The following is a 21,499-nucleotide window of genomic DNA, read 5'->3' on the forward strand; positions in this document are numbered from 1 at the left end:
ACAAGGAATCAATTACTAAATTAGAAATAAATTTTCAGTGTGCAGTGAAGAAAGAAAGAAATATCCCATATGATATTGTTTTTCCATCTCCTTAGTAGATTCTCTCTTTTTTGTTTGTTATTTTTTTCTTTTGGGGCCACACCCGGCAATACTCAGGGTTACTCCTGGCTCTGCACTCAGGAATTACTCCTGGTGGAGCTTGGAGGACCATGTGGGATGCTGGGAATCGAATCTGGGTCAGCCATGTGCTAGACTAATGCCCTATCCGGCCCCTAGGTTCTCAAGGTGCCAGAAAAGCCTACAGGAGAGTGCCCTGGAAAGGACCTCATGACTCGCCCACATGCACAACTGCCACGAACAAGAGCATCCACAACTCTTCCTCTCATCTGTGAAAATAAGGAAACGCGAAGCAACCACCCATGCAGATCAGACAACCACCAAGGTACACGCACCAGGACTCCAACTACGTCACGCCAGAGGGCAGGACTGACGCCCTGAATCAGATCTAACCCATGAGGGAGAGAAACCACAGGGTCCCTCTCGTCCCTCCTGAGGCAGGACTGACGCCCTGAATCAGATCTAACCTTCTCAAGTGCAATACTTCTTAGGGCAGGTGTGATGCTCTCTGCAAGGTTCACTGTTACGGAACGGTATAAGGTGGTTCCTAAGAAAATCAACCAAACAAAAAACAACTGCCGGGTGATTTAGCGATCCCCCGCTGGGTCAGCAGGCAAGAGAGGAGAGCAGAGTCCCTGCGATCCTGCACGCTGCGTCACCGCAGCATCACCCACAGACGGCCACACGGTGGGAGCAAACACAGTGTCTCCTGAGTGACTGGACTCAGCACAGGCTGGCTAGGCCATCCATGACAGCAGTCACCCTTCCAGGGAAGGAAACACTGTTCCATGCTACAACAACATGGATAAGCCTTGGTGACACTGTTGTAAGTTAGAGAAACTGACCACAGAAAAAACGAGTACCGGATGCTTCCACTCAAGCGCTACCTAGATGTCTGAACCCATAAAAACAGAAAGTAGGTTGTGGCTGTGCTTGGCTGGGGTTAGGGTCTGTAGAGGTCCTAACTCTTAGGAAGGTGGATTTAACCCTTTTCCATTATAAAAATGATAAAGACAAGTTATGAATCATTTCTTATCTATGATGAATCAATACTCCTCCAAATTACTGTTACCTCCAATCACTTTTTGGGGGGTTCACACCCGGCAATGCACAGGGGTTACTTCTGTGCACTCCTGGTGGTGCTTGGAGGACCATGTGGGATGCTGGGAATCGAATCTGGGTCAGCCATGTGCTAGACTAATGCCCTATCCGGCCCCTAGGTTCTCGATGTGCCAGAAAAGCCTACAGGAGAGGAACCCTATGGGATGCTGGGAATTGAACCCAGGTCGACCGAGTGCAAGGCAAACACCCTGCCTGCTGTACTATCACTCCAGCCCCGAGTCCCAATCACTTTTATTTTAAAAAACTAGTGTGTCTAATTTCAAAATCCAAATTATACTCCCTGTAGTAATGCAGAGAATGCAGTCACACTAAGGTAGCTATAGAAACAGCTAAGGATGCCTACAGAAAAATCTTACAAAGCCATACAGATCAACTGGAGCCCTTTAAAATGCTTCAAATTTTTTCTAAATAATTACAAAAAAATCAGATTGCTTATACAGAAAGATACCCCCTGTTTTAGGTAAGTCTACCCTTAGGATGGAAATTCCTACATAGTAAGATCACACATAAAATTTCCATTTTCCTGCTAAAAGCACTACTTTGTGGGTCAGGAAAAGGCTCAAAGAAAGGGTGAAAGGCAGAGCTCCAGTGATCCCCACACACCCCAGGGTCCCCGGCAATCCCAGGGCCAGGGGCCGGTTCTGAGCTGCCCCTCAAAACAAAACAAAAACAACCAAACTCCCCAAAAGACCTTCTCTGAACTTAAACATTCATAATGATGAATGAAACAGCAACTACCATCATGGATAAATACATAGTGTATTTCACGTTCTTAGGGGGGTTTCAGTCACACCCGGGGGTGCTCAGGACTTACTCCCGGCTCTTTGCTTGGGGTCTCTCCTGGCAGAGCTCGAGGGACAACATGGGGTGCTCTCTGCACTGCTGTACTATCTCTCCAGCCCCCTAGAGTGTTTTTTCAAAATAAAAAGATTCATTTTCAATTCCTTTTTGAAATATTCTACATTAAATATCTTTAAGAAAGGCAAGGAACTAACACTCATGTTTATGTGATACACACACATACAGGCTCTATTTGGAGGGATAAGTTACACTGGAATGAAAAACTAACAAACATAATTCTTACGAAGCAGAAGAAAATCAGACAGAATAGGGTGGAGAATAATATTTTACATGTTAAAAATTAAACCAAAAGGGAGAAGGTCCTTGAAAATTTCTAGGTATCCTACTACACTAGATATCCAGGAAACTCACTCTGTCACAAAACAAAGGTGTGAGAACCTTTTGTACACAAGGATACGGTAAAGAATGAAAACACTGTTCAGATATAAAGTATTTTCTACACACCAGTACATGGGTAATCAGTATTTAGGATGTATAAAATACATACAGAATAAATACACATACACATCAGACATTTCCCACAAATAAAGCTGAAATTTCTGTAAGTAACACGGGCAACACTATGAGAGGCATTTCACAGATGAGACGGATGATCTGTCAACCTAACTACTCATCAGGGAAGTATAAAATTACAATGTGATACCAGATTTCAAACAGGCAGAAAGCTGCCCAGTGTTTCTAAGAACAGAATAGGTAACTAAGATGCTAACATCTTGCTAATGAGAGTTTAAACTGGCACAACTATCTTGGCAATAATTTTACAATGCCCTACAGAACTGAAGGCATGTATGTCATATAAGCTAGCCAGTTCTACTTCTGGGGCAACATTTTACATCTGTTATAAAACGTAAAACTGTAAGGAAAACTTTCACGAATTGCCAGGATAACATCATGTATCATCACAGAACATGCAAGATAACCTAGACAAGTTGTTGCCAGAAGATGCCTAGATAAATTGTGGTAAATGATACAAGAAAAGGCTGATAGTTACACGGAAGTACTATACAGAATCCAAGTATGAACGTGATTAACTCAAAATATATTACTTGTGAACAAAACCCTAGCAAGCTGCAGAAAAATAACATAGTCTTCCTTAATTTATAGAAATTCAGAACCAACCAACAGAGAATTAAATTTAAATAACAGCAGAAAGTGTGAAGGGGCAGAATAGAAAAGGCAGCTGGGAGGGTCTCTACTGGCCACACAGTGTTTCTGGGTGTTTCTGCAAAGTGGATGAAGTGATCTGTACTATTAGTGAACTGTACCCATACATTTATAAACACGTTAAAATGTAAATGACCAATTACATTACTAGTACATATGCTAAGATATAGATGAAACATCTCTGATAAAGATACGTTGCAAATCTTAAAATTTTAGCTTATTTCTATTTCAATATAGAATCCTAAGAGAATGAAATCTGCTGATACGGTCCCCTACCTTTCATATAGCGTGAGCATCCTCCTCCCATCGGAGTCTGGAAGAAAAACAACATTTTGACTGCTAGCTCTGAAAACACGTATTCCTGTCACCCCTAACCCCAGCTCCTTTGGCAGTTCTCAGCCTTCATATTACTTTAAAGCCACGACCATTAGTCGATTGCCTCGAGCAGGCCCCAGTAACGTCTCCTTCATCCTAGCCCTGATATTTTTAAGAAAGTGCTATATTCAAGGCTCTTTAGGAGAATGAGACCCATCATTGTTACTGGTATTTGGCATATTGGGTACGCCATGGGGAGTTTGCCAGACTCTGCCATGTGGGCAGGTTACATTCGGTAGCCTGCCAGTTTGTCCAAAGTAGGAATGAGATAATAAGATGTCATAGTAAGATGTCGCGCGGCCACTGAGACCATTCTCCGCACACCTGAAGGTACCGGCAGAGGAACAAAGGCAAGCGGGTCCGCCCGGGGCTGAGATCTCCAAGCCTACTCGGATCAGGGCTGAGCATCCTCCACCCAGATCCTCCGAATTCCAGTAGGTGGGGGTCACACCCACCAACTGGCCCCCTGGCGCCGTGTAATCCCATCAATGGCCAAGACTTTAAAGCCACAAAGAAAAATTTTTCTGCAACAGACAATAGAACAAAATTTGGACTGACTTAGATGCAAGAAGCAATAAACACTTGCTAAGAAATGGATTACTAGCCTGCTAATATAGTAAGACCAGTTCCATTTCTTTTTGTTTCTGTCCATCTAAGGGGTGTGAGCCAGGTGGAGTGGGGGGGTACCAGGACACACCCAGCAGGGCAGGGGACGTACAAGGACCCCGCCCAGGGCTCTGCACGTGCTCGGTGTGTATTCTGCCGGCTGAGCTATCTCCCCAGCCTCTATTCTGCTTTTAAAATATACAAGTTCTTAAAGTACTAGTTTTCAATGACCATATTAATTTTTTAATTATTTTTAAAAATTTATTGAATTATCATGAGATACACAGTTATAAAGTTGTTCATGTACAATCACTTATTAATGGAGAAGGCAAAAAGATTAACTGGCAGCATCAAAAATAAAACATAAAGCACACTGAAAACTTTTTTCAACTTAAGACAGTTATAAATGTAAATTTATACAGAAGTTGCTTTATGTAAGTTTAATATCCAAAACAAAAACGTATAGTAGATAAACGAAAGAGAAAGAAATTAGAAACCAATAAAAAATCAAATCAAAAAAGGAATAAAAGAATAGAATACAGGAGTTACAGAACAGAAAACAACGAACTAAGTAATGAAAGTTCATCCCATAGAATTACTGGAAATAGAAATGGACCAAATGCCCCACAAGAGAGGCCAGCTGAATGGACAAGGACATCTGCATGCTGCTTATAATGCAGCTCACTGGAGATTTAGACACAGACTGAAATGAAGATGGGCAAAGACACTCCTTGCAAGCTGAGTATTAGCTGATATATAGCTATATGTCACTGTCCTCCCATTGTTCATCAATTTGCTCGAGCAGGCACCAGTAACATCTCACAACAAATTGTGAGACTTGTTGTTACTGTTTTTTGGCAAATCGAATACATCATGGGTAGCTTGCCAGGCTTTGCCGTGTGGGCGAGATACTCTCGGTAGCTTGCCAGGCTCTCCAAGAGGGGTACAGGAATCGAACCTGGGTCGGTCACATGCAAGGCAAACGCCTTACCCGCTGTGCAATGGCTCCAGCCCACAGCTATATGTATACCAGATAAAATGGCAAAGAGACTATGCTGAGACCAAAAAAAGGGCAACTGTACAATAAAAGTGGATCCAACATTGGAATGAACCATCTGTAGCTCCTACATACTACATACAGTACCACCTGAAAACAAAGCAAACAGGGACAGAAACTGGCAGGAAGGACTGACTGCCATCCAGATGGAAAGCCCTGGCCATAAATAAAGCCCTGGCACCCTAGACCAGCCAGACTGAACAGGCATACGCACACTTCCTCTATTCACCCACATCTCAAGCACACACTGAGCATTCTCAAGGACAAGCATACACTGCTGCTCCCTTTTCGAAACTGTTCCCTGTCAGTGATCAGACTCAGGGCACCAAGCAAGAAGGGCCCTTGTTCTGCTGCTGAGCGACATCCTGATCCAAAACGACAGCAGAGGTTACAACAAATCTTAGTCAATTTAAAAATATTGAAACCAGAGAGCAAAATGCTGCAAAGATGTCTCCGGATTCCGTGCCAGGCTATCTCATTTGGGGCAACCTGGGGGTGCAGGGGTGAACCCCTCCAATTGCCCCAACAGAGCCCGGCAGCCAAAACCTGCAGAACTCAATCGCCATCATGCGCGTGCTCCTCAGGCTTGGATGAGCCTCATCCATGAGTGAATCTCCTGAAAAGCTCAGGTATGTGGGACTTCTAACTGAACTCACGGCCATGATCCAGGGACTCACTAATAACTCTCAGAAGAGAGCAACACGAGAACAACAGGCCAGAGAGATGCCTCTGGACCCCAAGGTCACCACTTATCACTTAACTTCCCGTTAGTCATCGATTTGCTCGAGCGGGCGCCAGTAACATCTCCATTTGTCCCTGTCGCGTGCTAGTGTAGCCCAATGGCATCTGTTTGCTCCGGGAACATAAAGGGCCTCAAACCGATCCTTCATGATCTTGACGAAGAAGTCTGACCATCTGGAAGGTGGGCGGCCACGCGGTCTTTTGACATCCCGTGGAATCCAGTCAGTAACAGCTCTAGTCCAGTGGTCGTCTTTAAATCTCATTACATGACCAGCCCATCTTGGCAAAAGAGACAGCGTCCCTGATCCTTGATCGTCGACGGATGTCAGAACTCCGGATTCTTTCTCTCATTTGAGTGAAATGTGATATTCCAAGCATAGCTCTTTCTATTCTTCTTTGGGAGACCTGAATAGCGTTCTCATCTTGTTTGCGTAGGGCCCAGGTCTCTGAGGCATATGTTGATGCAGGAAGAACAGTGGAATCAAAGAGATGTGCCCGGAGCCGGAGGTTCTTCATCCTCTTAGCTATTTCTTCGACGTTCTTGAAGGTGTTCCAAGCCGCTCTCTTCCTCCTGCGCAGCTCGGGTGCCAGGTCATTTGTCATGTTGACCTCTCGACCTAGGTACACATAGCTGTTGCATTCGGAGATGGTCGTTCCATTGAGAGCAAATGGGGCGTCAGGAACGAGGCTGTTTCTCATAAACATTGTCTTCGTAAGATTCAGCTGTAGTCCTACCTTTCCACACTCACGGTCAAAGTCGGCCAGCATTTGTGCCGCTTGGCTGATGTTTGGTGTTATTAAAACAATGTCATCAGCAAAGCGGAGGTGGTGTAGTTGCCGACCATCTATCTTCACTCCCATTCCTTCCCATTCCAGTCGTCGCATGATGTTCTCGAGGGTGGCACTGAAGAGTTTCGGTGAAATGGTATCACCCTGCCGCACCCCTCTCTTGACATCAAAGATCACTTCTTTGTAGAATGGTGAGATCCTGGTAGTGAATCCGCAATACAGCTCACGGAGGATCCTGATGTATTGGGCTTGAATGCCCTGATTGGCTAGGGCTTCAATGACCGCTTCCGTCTCAACAGAATCAAAGGCCTTCTTTAAATCAATGAATGTTAAACAGAGCGGCATCTTGAACTCCCGAGAAACCTCAATGAGCTTGGTTATCGTGTGGATATGGTCGATGGTGCTGAATCCTTTGCGGAACCCGGCTTGCTCGCATGGTTGTCCTTCATCTTGTGTTCTGCCAATCCTATTTAGGATGACTCGAGTGAACAACTTGTAGATGACAGACAATAGGCAGATCGGGCGATAGCTGCCAATGTCATGGATGTCTCCCTCCTTGAACAGTAGTACGGTCCTGCTGGTTTTCCATTGGGACGGAACCTTGCATTCAGACAGGTAGCGAGTGAAGAGCCGAGCCAGCATATTGATGAGTACTGGCGGCAGGTTCTTCAGGTGTTCAGGTCTGACCTTGTCTGGGCCGGGTGCTGTTTGTTTCTTTACCGACGAAATGGCGTGTCGGATTTCGGAAGGGAGAACGTTGGGAACGACATATCCATCCTGTGGAATTTGGTATGTTGGCAAGTGGACATGGCTATCGAAGAGATTTGAGTAGAAGTCATGGATAATCTTCTCCATTGCCATTCTGGAGGATGTGATGGATCCATCAGGACGTCGGAGGGCAGTCATCTTGGTCTTATAGTTGGCGAAGGACAGGCGGGCGTTACGAATACTTTTCCCGGCTTCTGCCGCATCTACCAGTACTTCTGCTCTTCTCTCTTTGAGGTCTTCCTTGATCGCATCTCTGCACTGCTTTGCGAGCTCGGACGTTAGCTTGCGGTTTCCTGAGGCATGCGCCAAACCACGCTGGCGAATTAGCTCAAGAGTTTTCGAAGATAGGCGATTTTTTGTGGCTATCTCTCTCTTGGTGTTCCTCGCACATTCATGGAGGTGCTGAACCAGTCAATCGTATTCCTCGTCAATGTTGTCAACAATGGCATCTTCCCATGTTGCCGCAATAGTACCAAAGAGTTCCCAGTTGGTGGTCATTCCGGGAGTTCTCTTTTTGAACTTTGCAGCCCTTTCTCCCCGCTCTGTGAAGTAGAATTTTGCACCAAGAAGATGGTGGTCCGATCCCGTTCGAAATTTTGGGACAACAGCGACATCAGTCAGGCAAAACCGTCGATTGAATATGATGTGGTCTATTTCATTGTGGAATCGTCCACCGGGAGACTCCCATGTCCAACGTTTAGATTCTGCCTTCTGGAACTGTGAGTTACCATGAATGGTCTTGGTCGACATGATGAACTCAGACAGTCTCTCACCCTGTTCGTTCCATTCTAGGCCATGGGTCCCGATGTGAAGTTCTTCAGCTGATCTTCTCGGTCCTATCTTGGCATTAAAATCACCCACAATGATCTTGTAGAAGGTGTGGTCTTCTTTATAGAACTTCTCTAGCTCCATGTAGAACTTCTCGATTTCCCTTTCATCATAATGAGATGTTGGTGTGTAGACAACGAAGATAGAAACTGCAGGCAGTGAGCCACATCTATTCAAATGTAAACGTCTGATTTGGGTTGTTAGGCATTCGAATGAATCAATGCTCTTGGCCAAGTTTGTGTTGACAAGGACACCAACGCCTCCAACACCTCTTTTATCGCATGTTCCGAGGAACAATTCTTCTCCAGTGTCGAAAACGGCATGGTGAGATTCGTGCCTTCTTGTCTCGGTCAGACCAATGATGTCATACTTGATCATTCGCGCTTGTACGATCAGGTCCTCGATGGATGCATCTGATGCTAGCGTACGTGCATTGAAAGTACAGACGATCATTTTTGTCTTCCTTCGTTGTGGCAGCCTAGTTCGGCCTTGAGATTTTGTCGGCCTCTCCTTTTTCATCCTTCTCAGTGCTGCCATGTCGGTGAAGCCTTCAGGGTCAGGTGAATGAGACCAGTTGTAGTTACTGGTTTTGGCATATCGAATACACAGCGGATAGCTTGCCAGGCTCTTCCGTGCGGGCGGAATACTCTCGGTAGCTTGCCAGTCTTTCCGAGAGGGATAGAGGCTTTTTGGGCGACCTCTAATCACCATGGTAGGTGTTACCATATTTGAACCTTATCAAATATGGTACGACAATTCCAGAAGATGGGTATTTAGTGTCTTATGATGTATCGCGCGGCCGCTCCGGCCGAGACCCATGCACGACTGAAGACCCACAGAACAAGATAAGCGGAACTCTCTGAGACCTTGGACTCCAGGCTTGGCGGACCCAGGGACAGAGCTTCTCTGCTTGCTCCCACCACCACAGGTGACAAAGGGATTCTAATCAGGAGCCCCACCCTACCCTGCCCTGTCTGCTTCCATCAACCACCCAGGGATCGAATTGTGCACAGGAGACCCACCCTACCCAGATAAATACCCCACTGGCAGACTTCCACTCTCGACACTACTTCCACTACCCAGCCGTCGCCACACTCCAGGACGCTTTCCAAGGTTACCATCCAGTTAAAAAAATTTTTTTAATTAACTCAGCTGTATCACTGTGGTAAAATTTTAGAATTCTTAAAGTCCACAGCCACATTTGCAGCCATGTGGCATCTCATACTCTACGCCACTGATGTGCCAAAAGCAGCACGCCACATTTGAATAACATATATATTGGCACACAGGACTCAGCTTTTAACAGCCATGTTAGTAATCTGGTATACAAGGGCTTAATGGGTGCAGGATGAAATATAACAATCTTCACACACTTTCCTCTAAGGAAACTTCTTTTGATCATTTTTAGTGAATTATTCATAACAAGCAATACAAAATAAATTAGAGCCTGCTCTGGGGGCAGGCTTTGGGGTCGGGGTAGAAAAATTTGAAATGTGGTGGTGGGAAGGTATAAAAGCATGCTTCCTGTTCTGGTGTCTCTGTAGCTTGCAGAATCTCAACAGAGAATAGCAACTTCACCGCAACCAAAACTATGCGGTGGTGGTTGCTGTTTATCATCCATCATATGCAAGTGTGTTTGTAGCGATAGTCAATCAACATCTATTAAATCAGTTCATTATCTGTGCTCAATGTACACTTCAATTAAGGATAAAAAGAGGAAGCAATTGCCACAGTTAAAATATAGTCAGAAGAAGTGAATCCTCATTCAAGTTTGTGATCCTGGAAGACTCAACTCAGTCTCAACTCAGTCTCCCTTCTCGAAAGTGTCCTCAGAGTCAGGCTCTGTGACCTGGGAGGAAGTTAGCAGAGCCCAAACCACAAGCGAACAAGCACCCTCAGGGAATGGGGTTGGGACAAGCACGCTCACGGAAGGGGTTGGGAAAAGTACTCAGGGAAAGGGGTGGAAACAAGCACACTCATGGAAGGGGTTGTGACTTACATAGAGGACCTTTAAAGATATTTCAGTATGTAACTATTCTTCATCTGTAGCCCACTGAAACCTAAAGAATTTTCATCTTGCAGGTAATTTTATAGGGCTTAAGGGATTTTAAACTGGAGCCCGAGAGAGAGCACAGAGGTGAGTGTGCCGTGTGTGCAGCTCTTCCTGACTGGCTCCTGGTGTCACACAGTCCGCAGACCACTGCCACGCTCACTCCTGGGAAGAGGGCCAGAGTGGCACTGAACACTGCAATGTGGCCCAGCACACCCCCCCCCCAAGGAAATTAAATAGAGATCAGTCTTCCCAAATTAGGCATATTATGGTATCTGAAAATTTAATTCTACATCTAAACTGTCATTTCCCCAGGGGAAAACATATGAAAGAAATACAACTGACTTAACTGGAAAGATAATGAAAGCTGTACTTTACCTCGCCAAGTCCAAAGTCCCATGGAAGCTTAGGATGCACTTCTTCCAAAGGATTATTCCCCCTAGGGTCACAAAGAAAACAGTGCTCAAGTGCCTGTTCCCTCTGAAAACTGCTTCCAAATTAAGGCTCCCGGAGTTGGTCGAAGATCAGAATTATACGGGGAGCTTCCATAATACGGATTCCTAAGCTCCATCCTAAGGAACCAATTTATTACATGAGTGTCAAACTTGACTACTAGGAGTCAGAGAGAAAGCACAGAGATTGAAGTGCTGCAAGTGGCTGACCCACCACAGACCGTTCTCTGACACTTGCAGGGGTCACTCCCAAGCACAGAGTTAGGAATAGTTCCTGAGCACTGCTGGGTGTGGTCCCAAAATAAAACAACAGCAACAAAAGTAAACTTTAATTTTAAATTCAACCCCTTAAGTTTGAGTATAATGTTCTAAATCACATTCATAAAATATCACTGTTTCACTGTCATACTATTGTTCATCAATTTCCTCGAGCAGGCACCAATAACATATCCTTCGTCCTAGCCCTGAGATTTTAGAAAGTGCCACATTCGAGGCTCTTTCAGGGTGAGAAGAATGAGACCCATCACTGTTACGGGGTTTTGGCATATTGAATATGCCACGGATGCCACGGGGAGTTTGTCAGACTCTGCCGTGTGAGCAGAATGCTTTCAGTAGCCTGCCGGGTTCTCCAGAGTCAGAACTAGATAATAAGATGTCACGCGGCTGCACGTATTTAAAGTCATAAAATATGTGACTTTAAAATTTAAATATTTAAAAATTGAAAGGTCTAATATGAAATTTTTCATTCCTAAATTTCTGACATTTGGAGAATATTCAACAGAAACTAATTTGCTGGTTTTATCAAGTAAGCTATGAATCTCCTTTTATTTTTTAAAAAATTTAATAAATGTTTTTATTTTTAATTTTTATTAGTGAAACACCATGAGGTACAGTTGTAGACTAACAAATTTTTGTGCTTGGGTTTCAGTTATACAATGATCAAATACTCATCCCTCCACCAGTGCCCATTCTCCACCACCAATGATCCCAGTATCCCTCCCACTCCCCAATCACCCCATCCTCCCCCGCCTCTGTGGCAGGGCATTCCCTTTTGTTCTCTCTTATTGGGTGTTGTGGTTTGCAAAAGTAGCATTGGGTGGCAATCATGTTCGGTCTATAATCTACTTTCAGCATGCATTTCCCATCCTGGGAGGATCCTCCCAACACCCTTTACTTGGTGCTCCCTTCTCTATCTGAGCTGCCTTTTCCCCTAGCATGTGTGGCTGGCCTCCAAGCCATGGAGTGAACCTCCTGGTATTTATCTTGGCTATTCTTGGGTGTTAGTCTCCTATTTTGTTACTTTATGTTGCCCAGATGAATGCAATCTTTCTATGTCTGTCCCTCTCTTTATTACTCATTTCACTTAGCATGATACTTCCCATGTAGCACCACTTGTATGTAAATTTCATGACTTCATTCTTTCTAACAGCTGCATAGTACTCCCTTGTGTAGATGTACCAAAGTTTCTGTAACCAGTCATCTGTTCTCGGGCACTTGGGCTTTTTCCAGATTTTGGCTATTGTTAACAGTACAGCAATGAACATAGAAGTGCAGATGTCATTTCGACTGTACTTTTTTACCTCTCCGGGATATATTCCAAGGAGTGGTATTGTTGGGTCAAATGGGAGCTCAATTTCTAATTTTTTGGGAATCATCCAAACTGTTTTCCAAAAGGGCTGAACCAGTCGGTATTCCCAACAGCAGTGATGGGGAGTTCCTTTCTCGCCCCATCCATGCCAACACCATTTGCTTTTGATCTTTTGGCTGCGGGCCAGTCTCTGTGGTGTGAGATGGTATCTCATTGTTGTTTTGATCTTCATCTCCCTGATGATTAGTGATGCAGAGCATTTTCTCATGAGCCTTTTAGCCATTCGGATTTCTTCTTTGAGAAAGTTTCTGTTCATCACCCCATTTTTTAATGGGTCCAGAAAGCGTCCTGGAGTGTGGCGACGGCTGGGTAGTGGAGGTAGTGTCGATAGTGGAAGTCTGCCAGTGGAGTATTCATCTGGGTAGGGTGGGTCTCCTGTGCGCAATTCGATCCCTGGGTGGTTGATGGAAGCAGACAGGGCAGGGTAGGGTGGGGCTCCTGATTAGAATCCCTTTGTCACCTGTGGTTGGTGGGAGCAAGCAGAGAAGCTCTGTCCCTGGGTCCGCCGAGCCTGGAGTCCAAGGTCTCAGAGAGTTCCGCTTATCTTGTTCTGTGGGTCTTCAGTCATGCATGAGTCTCGGCCAGAGCTGCCACGCGGGTCCGGAAAGCGTCCTGGAGTGTGGCGACGGCTGAGTAGTGGAAGTAGTGTTGGGCTGCAAAGTTCAAAAAGAGAACTCCCAGAACGACCACCAACTGGGAACTCTTTGGTACTATTGCGGCAACATGGGAAGATGCCATTGTTGACAACATTGACGAGGAATACGATTGACTGGTTCAGCACCTCCATGAATGTGCGAGGAACACCAAGAGAGAGATAGCCACAAAAAATCGCCTATCTTCGAAAACTCTTGAGCTAATTCGCCAGCGTGGTTTGGCGCATGCCTCAGGAAACCGCAAGCTAACGTCCGAGCTCGCAAAGCAGTGCAGAGATGCGATCAAGGAAGACCTCAAAGAGAGAAGAGCAGAAGTACTGGTAGATGCGGCAGAAGCCGGGAAAAGTATTCGTAACGCCCGCCTGTCCTTCGCCAACTATAAGACCAAGATGACTGCCCTCCGACGTCCTGATGGATCCATCACATCCTCCAGAATGGCAATGGAGAAGATTATCCATGACTTCTACTCAAATCTCTTCGATAGCCATGTCCACTTGCCAACATACCAAATTCCACAGGATGGATATGTCGTTCCCAACGTTCTCCCTTCCGAAATCCGACACGCCATTTCGTCGGTAAAGAAACAAACAGCACCCGGCCCAGACAAGGTCAGACCTGAACACCTGAAGAACCTGCCGCCAGTACTCATCAATATGCTGGCTCGGCTCTTCACTCGCTACCTGTCTGAATGCAAGGTTCCGTCCCAATGGAAAACCAGCAGGACCGTACTACTGTTCAAGGAGGGAGACATCCATGACATTGGCAGCTATCGCCCGATCTGCCTATTGTCTGTCATCTACAAGTTGTTCACTCGAGTCATCCTAAATAGGATTGGCAGAACACAAGATGAAGGACAACCATGCGAGCAAGCCGGGTTCCGCAAAGGATTCAGCACCATCGACCATATCCACACGATAACCAAGCTCATTGAGGTTTCTCGGGAGTTCAAGATGCCGCTCTGTTTAACGTTCATTGATTTAAAGAAGGCCTTTGATTCTGTTGAGACGGAAGCGGTCATTGAAGCCCTAGCCAATCAGGGCATTCAAGCCCAATACATCAGGATCCTCCGTGAGCTGTATTGCGGATTCACTACCAGGATCTCACCATTCTACAAAGAAGTGATCTTTGATGTCAAGAGAGGGGTGCGGCAGGGTGATACCATTTCACCGAAACTCTTCAGTGCCACCCTCGAGAACATCATGCGACGACTGGAATGGGAAGGAATGGGAGTGAAGATAGATGGTCGGCAACTACACCACCTCCGCTTTGCTGATGACATTGTTTTAATAACACCAAACATCAGCCAAGCGGCACAAATGCTGGCCGACTTTGACCGTGAGTGTGGAAAGGTAGGACTACAGCTGAATCTTACGAAGACAATGTTTATGAGAAACAGCCTCGTTCCTGACGCCCCATTTGCTCTCAATGGAACGACCATCTCCGAATGCAACAGCTATGTGTACCTAGGTCAAGAGGTCAACATGACAAATGACCTGGCACCCAAGCTGTGCAGGAGGAAGAGAGCGGCTTGGAACGCCTTCAAGAACGTCGAAGAAATAGCTAAGAGGACGAAGAACCTCCGGCTCCGGGCACATCTCTTTGATTCCACTGTTCTTCCTGCATTAACATATGCCTCAGAGACCTGGGCCCTACGCAAACAAGATGAGAACGCTATTCAGGTCTCCCAAAGAAGAATAGAAAGAGCTATGCTTGGAATATCACGTTTCACTCAAATGAGAGAGAGAATCCGGAGTTCTGACATCCGTCGATGATCAAGAATCAGGGACGCTGTCTCATTTGCCAAAGTGTCAAAGATCAGATGGGCTGGTCATGTAATGAGATTTAAAGACGACCACTGGACTAGAGCTGTTACCGACTGGATTCCACGGGATGTCAAGAGACCGCGTGGCCGCCCACCTACCAGATGTCAGACTTCTTCGTGAAGATCATGAACGATCGGTTTGAGGCTCTTCATGTTCCTGGAGTGAACAGATGCCATTGGGCTACACTAGCACGCGACAGGGACAAATGGAGACGCTACTGGCGCCTGCTCGAGCAAATCGACGACTAACGGCAAGTTAAGTGATTAAGTGATTAATTTCTGCTCTAAGTTTTATTATTTCTTTCCTTCGGCTAAGTTTTGATTCCTTTTGTTGGTCTTTTTCTAAGATCTTGAGGTCAGGTTATCTATGTAGGCCCTTTCTTCCTTCCTTCCTTAGGAATGCTTGCAAAGCTATAAATTTTCCTCTTAACATGGCTTTAGCTGCGTCTCATAGGTTCTGGTAGCTCCTGTCTTCATTCTCATTTGTTTCCAGGTATCTTTTGATTTCGTCCTTGACTTCCTTCCTAACCCACTTGTTGATCAACATTGAGTTGTTTAATTTTCAGGTGTTTCTCGGTGTCTTTGTGTGATTCTCTTCTGTCTTCAGTGCATCATAGTCTGAAAAGATTGTTGATACTATCTTACTGATTCCATTGAGGTATGTTTTGTGGCCTAACACATGGTCTATTTTGATGAATGTCCTTTTAAATCATATCCATCTGTGGTGGGAAAGAGAACCCTGGGTAAGGGTGGAAGGGTCATGCCACTGGCAGTGGGCAGAATAAAACAGTAATGTCAGTTACTATACCATGAAAGTTTTTTTTTAATATCTCTATAACAAAGTACTTCCAGGGGCAAGTGTTATAGTTCAGTGGTGAAGTGAGGATACATGTGAGACCCTGGTTTCCATCCATGGCATTACAAATAAAGTACTTTCAGAGTAAAAGTGTGTTCTAGCCCGTGATTTTCAACCAGATGATTTAATTCACTCTGATGAAAAGATGTAGTTTCAAAGCTACTCTGAAACTACAGGTTTCCTTTCCCTATAAAGTGCAGCCACATAAACTAGGGTCTGATTATGCTGCTGACTTCCGAACTCATTTTCTCCTCTGGCTCTCTACCAACCAAGCAACCTGCTCACGTTAGGTCAGTGAAAGTCAGGAAACATGCTGTGTAGGAACATCTGCTGGCATATCGCCTTCAAAATTTTTTGTGTAAACTGATTGACAATGAGGGTGAGTATATGAAGTTTCTTGAACATATCAGTCAATTTCCCCAAATCTAATTCCACTAAGACTCAGATAAGGTATGTTCCAGTGGAATCTGAGTGAGTGCCCTCAGTAAGGCTGCCAAGACCCTCCCAAGCAGAGGTCTCCTCTGGGGCCAGCCGTGCAGGTTCACACATCACTGTCCCTACCTCACTCTGAGTAGCAACACCTCTAACACACAGTACCTGATTGTACCGAGAACTTACATGCAGTGCAGCGGATATTTCAGGGGGGAGTTCTGAGGCATTTTTTCTTGGCAATCATTTCCAAATATCCCTTTAAAAATAAAAGTGTCCATCAGACTAAAAAGTGAACATAGGCTTTAAAAAGTATACATCTGTACCCTATTCTCATGATCCTAATATAAGGAACCACTAATCCACAAGTCACACACCAGAAGATCATACTATTTCCATATTCTTCCAGATACATACGACTACCTGCATGCATACATGAACACAATATGCCCCGTAGGGTGCACCCTTTCCAACGTAACACAAACCGTTTTGAGAGTTCGCTGGGTAAGAGTCTTTCTGAAGGAATGTGCCATGCTGATTCACTTTATTATTGCTGTACTCTCTCTGATAGGTCCTGTTTGACCAACACTTTTCTGGATAAATTTTTTCCTTAGGAGTAGAAGTACTAAAAGTCAACTCTGGCCCAGTAAAAATCCGACTAATGCAACTGTCAGTGGAACGGCTATTACCACAACTAACTGCTGCATGAACACCCCTCATGCAGTCAAAGGTTGTCTTGACTGTTTGTTGGTCTACATTTAATAAATTGATCAGATTTGGACTAATGAAAGAGTCACAATTTTTTGACAGGAGACTTGGAGTTGGCTGGTTCATATATTCAAGAAAATTTGGAGCATCTTTTGCATTCTCTGCCCAGAAGCTCTGTGCAAGATTCTTGTCAGTAAGAAGGTCTGACTGTCTTCGCTCCTTCAAGCTTCCACCACCTTCACTGGTAACCTCAGGTCTCCCAAAGAGATCCCTGTTTCCTGGACTGTGAGAAAAAACATATTTAGCAAGAACAGCTTTTCATTCAACTTGAAAATATTTTAAGTAGTAACTAACACTTGGGCTGGAGCGATAGCATGGCGGGTAGGGCATTTGCCTTGCACACAGCCAACATGGCCGACCCGAGTTCAATTCCTCTGCTCCTCTTGGAGAGGCCGGCAAGCTACCGAGAGTATCTCGCCCACACGGCAAAGCCTGGAAAGCTACCCATGACGTATTTGATAAGCTAAACACAGTAACAAGTCTCACAATGTTACTGGGCCCACTCAAACAAATCAATGAACAACGGGAGGACAGTGACAGTGACAGTGAACTAACACGTACCTAGTCTCAGTCAGATAAAGAGAATAAACACCATATAACTTCACTCATATGTGGTACATATAGAAACCAATGAGTGAACTAAATGAACAAAATAAACTTTAAGACACAACTAGTGATAACCAGAAGGACAGGGAATGGAGAAAGGATGTAGGAAAGTGGCAAAGGGGATTATTCACACAATGAAGATTAAAAACTAAGCTTTTAGAGGAAAGTACAAGGATGGTATCCACCAAAAATGCTGAAAAATAATGCTGTACACTGAATCTTACATACTAGAAACCACGGTCCCCTCAACACTTATTTTCAAAGGCACAACTTAGGGCCAGAGAGATAGTATAGAGTTTAAGGTGCTTGCCTTGCATGCAGCTGAACCCAGTTTAACCCCTGCACTGCATATGGCTCCATGATCACTACCAGGAGTGACCCCTGAACACTGAGCCAGGAATAGATCTGAGTACCAACAGAGTGCCCCTCCCCCCCCCCAGTAAAACTAGTAAGACACAGTTCAGGGCCAGAGAGAGCTAGTACAGGAGGTGCGGTGCTTGTGGCTGTGGTGGCTGGACCCTGGGGCAATCCCCTGCCCCATGCATGAGCCTCTGAATCCCGCATGGCTCCAAAATAAACAAAAGATTTAGTTCAGAAAAGCACAATAAAGATTTTAAATTGTAATAAGGGAAAACTAACAGACTGAAATTACAAAAAAAAAAAGATGGAAATCTACATCTACACAAAATAATGGAGAGAACAATAAAAGATAAGCTTGTGCTCAAAAATAAAAACCATGCTATTCACAGCAATGTGGATGAAATCAGATACCGTGCTAAGTGAAGTAAAACAGAAGGACAAACACCCGATGATAGCACTGATGTGTGGTATTTAGAATAACTGGATGAGGGGATGCAACGTTTTAAAGAGGGGATGCCCAAAGCAACCTTGGCCCTACAGAACACAGGGAGTGGAAGAGAAGGGGAGGGGCGAGGAGAAGAGAGAGATGAAAGTTCTGGGAAGTAACAGAACCGTGACATGATGTGGAAAAAAGTCACTGCCACCAGTTCTTTTCCAGTCCCAAATCACAAAACAGACCTCTTTTCAGATGCAGGAACGGGAGTCCACTATGAGCAAGTGGCAGTCAGAGAAAGGCGGATCCCTGGCAGAAGAGAAACTCCAGCCCTAAAATACAAATATGAAGGAAGACCCCCAGAGGCTGAAGTCCTTCACTATGAAACACCCGGCAGTAACACCTATCTGCAGAGACATGAGGCTGTGCCAGACTTCCAGACCCTTCTGTCTCTCTCTGTCTCTCTCTGACTCTCTCCCTCTCCCCCTCCCCCCTCACAGCCTGTTCTCTCTCAGACATGAGATCTTCTGTTTATTTCCTGGTTTCTTTAGGGGCCACACCCAGAGGTGCTCAGGGCTGACACTCAGGGCCCACACTCAGGGCTCTGGGGGCTGCACAGTGGTGGGCTGGGACCCAGGCCCGCCACACTCTCTCCCTGCCACTGCGTCTCCTCCTAACACTATTTCCTGGCAAGTAGGGCGCCATCTGGAAAGCGGCTTGGGTCAGCGTGACTTCTTTCTCGTGGCAGGGATAGGCGCCATACCACGGTGTGGTGTGACCACTGCCTGGTGGGCCCGGTGAAACTTGAGCACCCCCACTTCCACCCGGGTCCTCGTGTCCCAGGCATGGAACTCCCCAAGTCCAGTGAAGCGGGAGAGCCGCGGCACTTTAGGGTACTGCCTCCTCCCTACCCTCCACGCCTCACACCAGCAGCACGTGAAAATCAGACACGTTATGGTAAAGAGAACTTCACGGAGATTATGGAAAAGGTACAAAACACCTTAGCACCTTAACAAAACACTGTTTTAAATACAGATAGACAGCACAGTGGACAGGGTGTTTGCATTACACAGGGATAACCCAGGTTCGATCCAGCATCCCACATGGTCCCTCAAGCACTGCCAGGAGTAATTCTTGAACACAGAGCCAGGAGTAATCCTGAGCACTGCCACATGTGGCCCCAAAACCAAAAACAAAGGAAAAGTAGACATATACACTAGAGAGTAATTACTTAAAGTGGTTTTAATTAAATACTTCATTTTACTTTATTCCCCCCAGAAGAGTTCTTTTTATCATATCCTGTTTCTAACTGAAATTACTTTTGCCCAATAAATGAAATTAATAACCTTAAAAAATGTTACAACTTCTTTATTTCCTTCAACAACTTTGCTTACCTGTTTAAACTTTCAAATGATGTTCCAGATTGCACAGTCTTGTAAGATGAACTGAGGACATCTCTACTGTCATATAATTTGGAAGCCAAGGAATTAGAATAATTAACATTACTAAGCTGGAAACAGAAAAAAAAGAAAATGTCAAAATGATCAATGCAATATAGTTTGTATGTTTTGCCATGAAATCCATTTAAGGGAACACATCCATTCAAAATATGTAATTTTTATTCTAAAATTGGATGCCCTTATTGAAAACAAAACCATATTCTAAAAATGAACATAATATCAATATGTGAATGATTGCTTAAAAATATAGTTGATACTCTGTTGAGCTAACCACTTTCTCTAAAATAAAAGAAAAGCAAAGATTATGGAAAATACCAAGGACACCAGGATAGCTAGTAAATTAAAGATGCATTCTGACTGAAAATAATGGTTTCTCCCAAGGAAATAGCTTTACTTGCTCAGTTCTCCTATCTAGTAATTTTTACTGCTATTAAAATTTTTTGGGGGGGGCGAAGCGATAGCACAGCAGGTAGGGTGTCTGCCTTGCACGCGGCCGACCCGGGTTCAATCCCCGGCATCCCATATGGTTCCCCAAGCACTGCCAGGAGTAATTCCTGAGTGCAAAGCCAGGAGTAACCCCTGAGTATTGCTGGGTGTGACCCCAAAAAGCAAAAAAAAAAATTTTTTTTCTGAATAAGAATATGCAAAATGGATAAATAATATGAAGATGTATACAATAATGTGATAATTCACTTTTTAATGTGGAAGGTCCTATTTAAATATAAGGTATCATAGGCTATCACGGATCTGACAATGATATATTTATGTATATAACACATTTTATTTATAAACCACAAACAGAAATGAGAAGCCCAGAGACAACCAATGACAAATATTTTTAAAAAAAAGCCAAAACCATACTGCAAGCACTTTTTACACGGGGTAAGCCATAAGCCTGGGGAACCTGGGAATCACGTCTCCCGACTCGTCTGACCCTGAAGACACTGGCAGCTGTGCCAAGACACAGGCATCCTGGCCCCAGAAGCACAAGGACTTAATGCAGAACCCAGCAGCTTGGAGCAGAAAAGTAAACGGACTATGCATTGACCCAGGCCATCAAGTCTGCTGGAGGGGAAAGGGTGTTGCCCCATTCGCCCTCTCCTCTCTGGAAAGAAAGATGGCGGCCACATAGGAGCCTTGTGGACAGCAGGTATGAGCCGGGAGTGTGGGGGCGACTAAAACCTCATGGGAAGGGGGGCGTTCCGGTCCGTCCTTCACGCCCTACCGAGGTCACCAGTTGCCCCCCACGAGCGGCTCTCCAGCACGGCCACAGCCCCAGAAGCACAAGGGCTTAATGCAGAACCCAGCAGCTTGGAGCAGAAAAGTGAACGGACTATGCATTGATCCAGGCCATCGAGTCTGCCGGAGGGGAAAGGGTGTTGCCCCATTCGCCCTCTCCTCTCTGGAAAGAAAGATGGCGGCCACATGGGAGCCTTGTGTACAGCAGGTATGAGCCGGGAGTGTGGGGGCGACTAAAACCTCATGGGAAGGGGGGCGTTTCGGTCTGCCCTTCATGCCCTACCGAGGCCACCAG

The 21,499-nt window shown here is 45.2% G+C and overlaps 1 protein-coding gene across 1 annotated transcript in view; it reads right to left on the minus strand.

Moving 5' to 3' along the window:
* The window catches only part of REDIC1 (regulator of DNA class I crossover intermediates 1), a 41,058-nt gene that overhangs the window by 3,215 nt on the left and 16,344 nt on the right, over positions 1–21,499 (minus strand). The window contains exons 6-9 of the mRNA XM_056107814.1: positions 19,900–20,015; positions 16,874–17,329; positions 10,857–10,917; positions 3,541–3,577 (exon numbers count right to left, since the gene is read on the minus strand). Of these exons, the coding sequence (XP_055963789.1) occupies positions 3,541–3,577; positions 10,857–10,917; positions 16,874–17,329; positions 19,900–20,015 (670 nt within the window). The remainder of the gene's footprint in view (positions 1–3,540; positions 3,578–10,856; positions 10,918–16,873; positions 17,330–19,899; positions 20,016–21,499) is intronic.

The sequence above is a fragment of the Sorex fumeus genome, unplaced genomic scaffold, assembly GCF_029834395.1.
Source record: "Sorex fumeus unplaced genomic scaffold, SorFum_2.1 ptg000177l, whole genome shotgun sequence".
NCBI classification, from domain to species: domain Eukaryota; kingdom Metazoa; phylum Chordata; class Mammalia; order Eulipotyphla; family Soricidae; genus Sorex; species Sorex fumeus.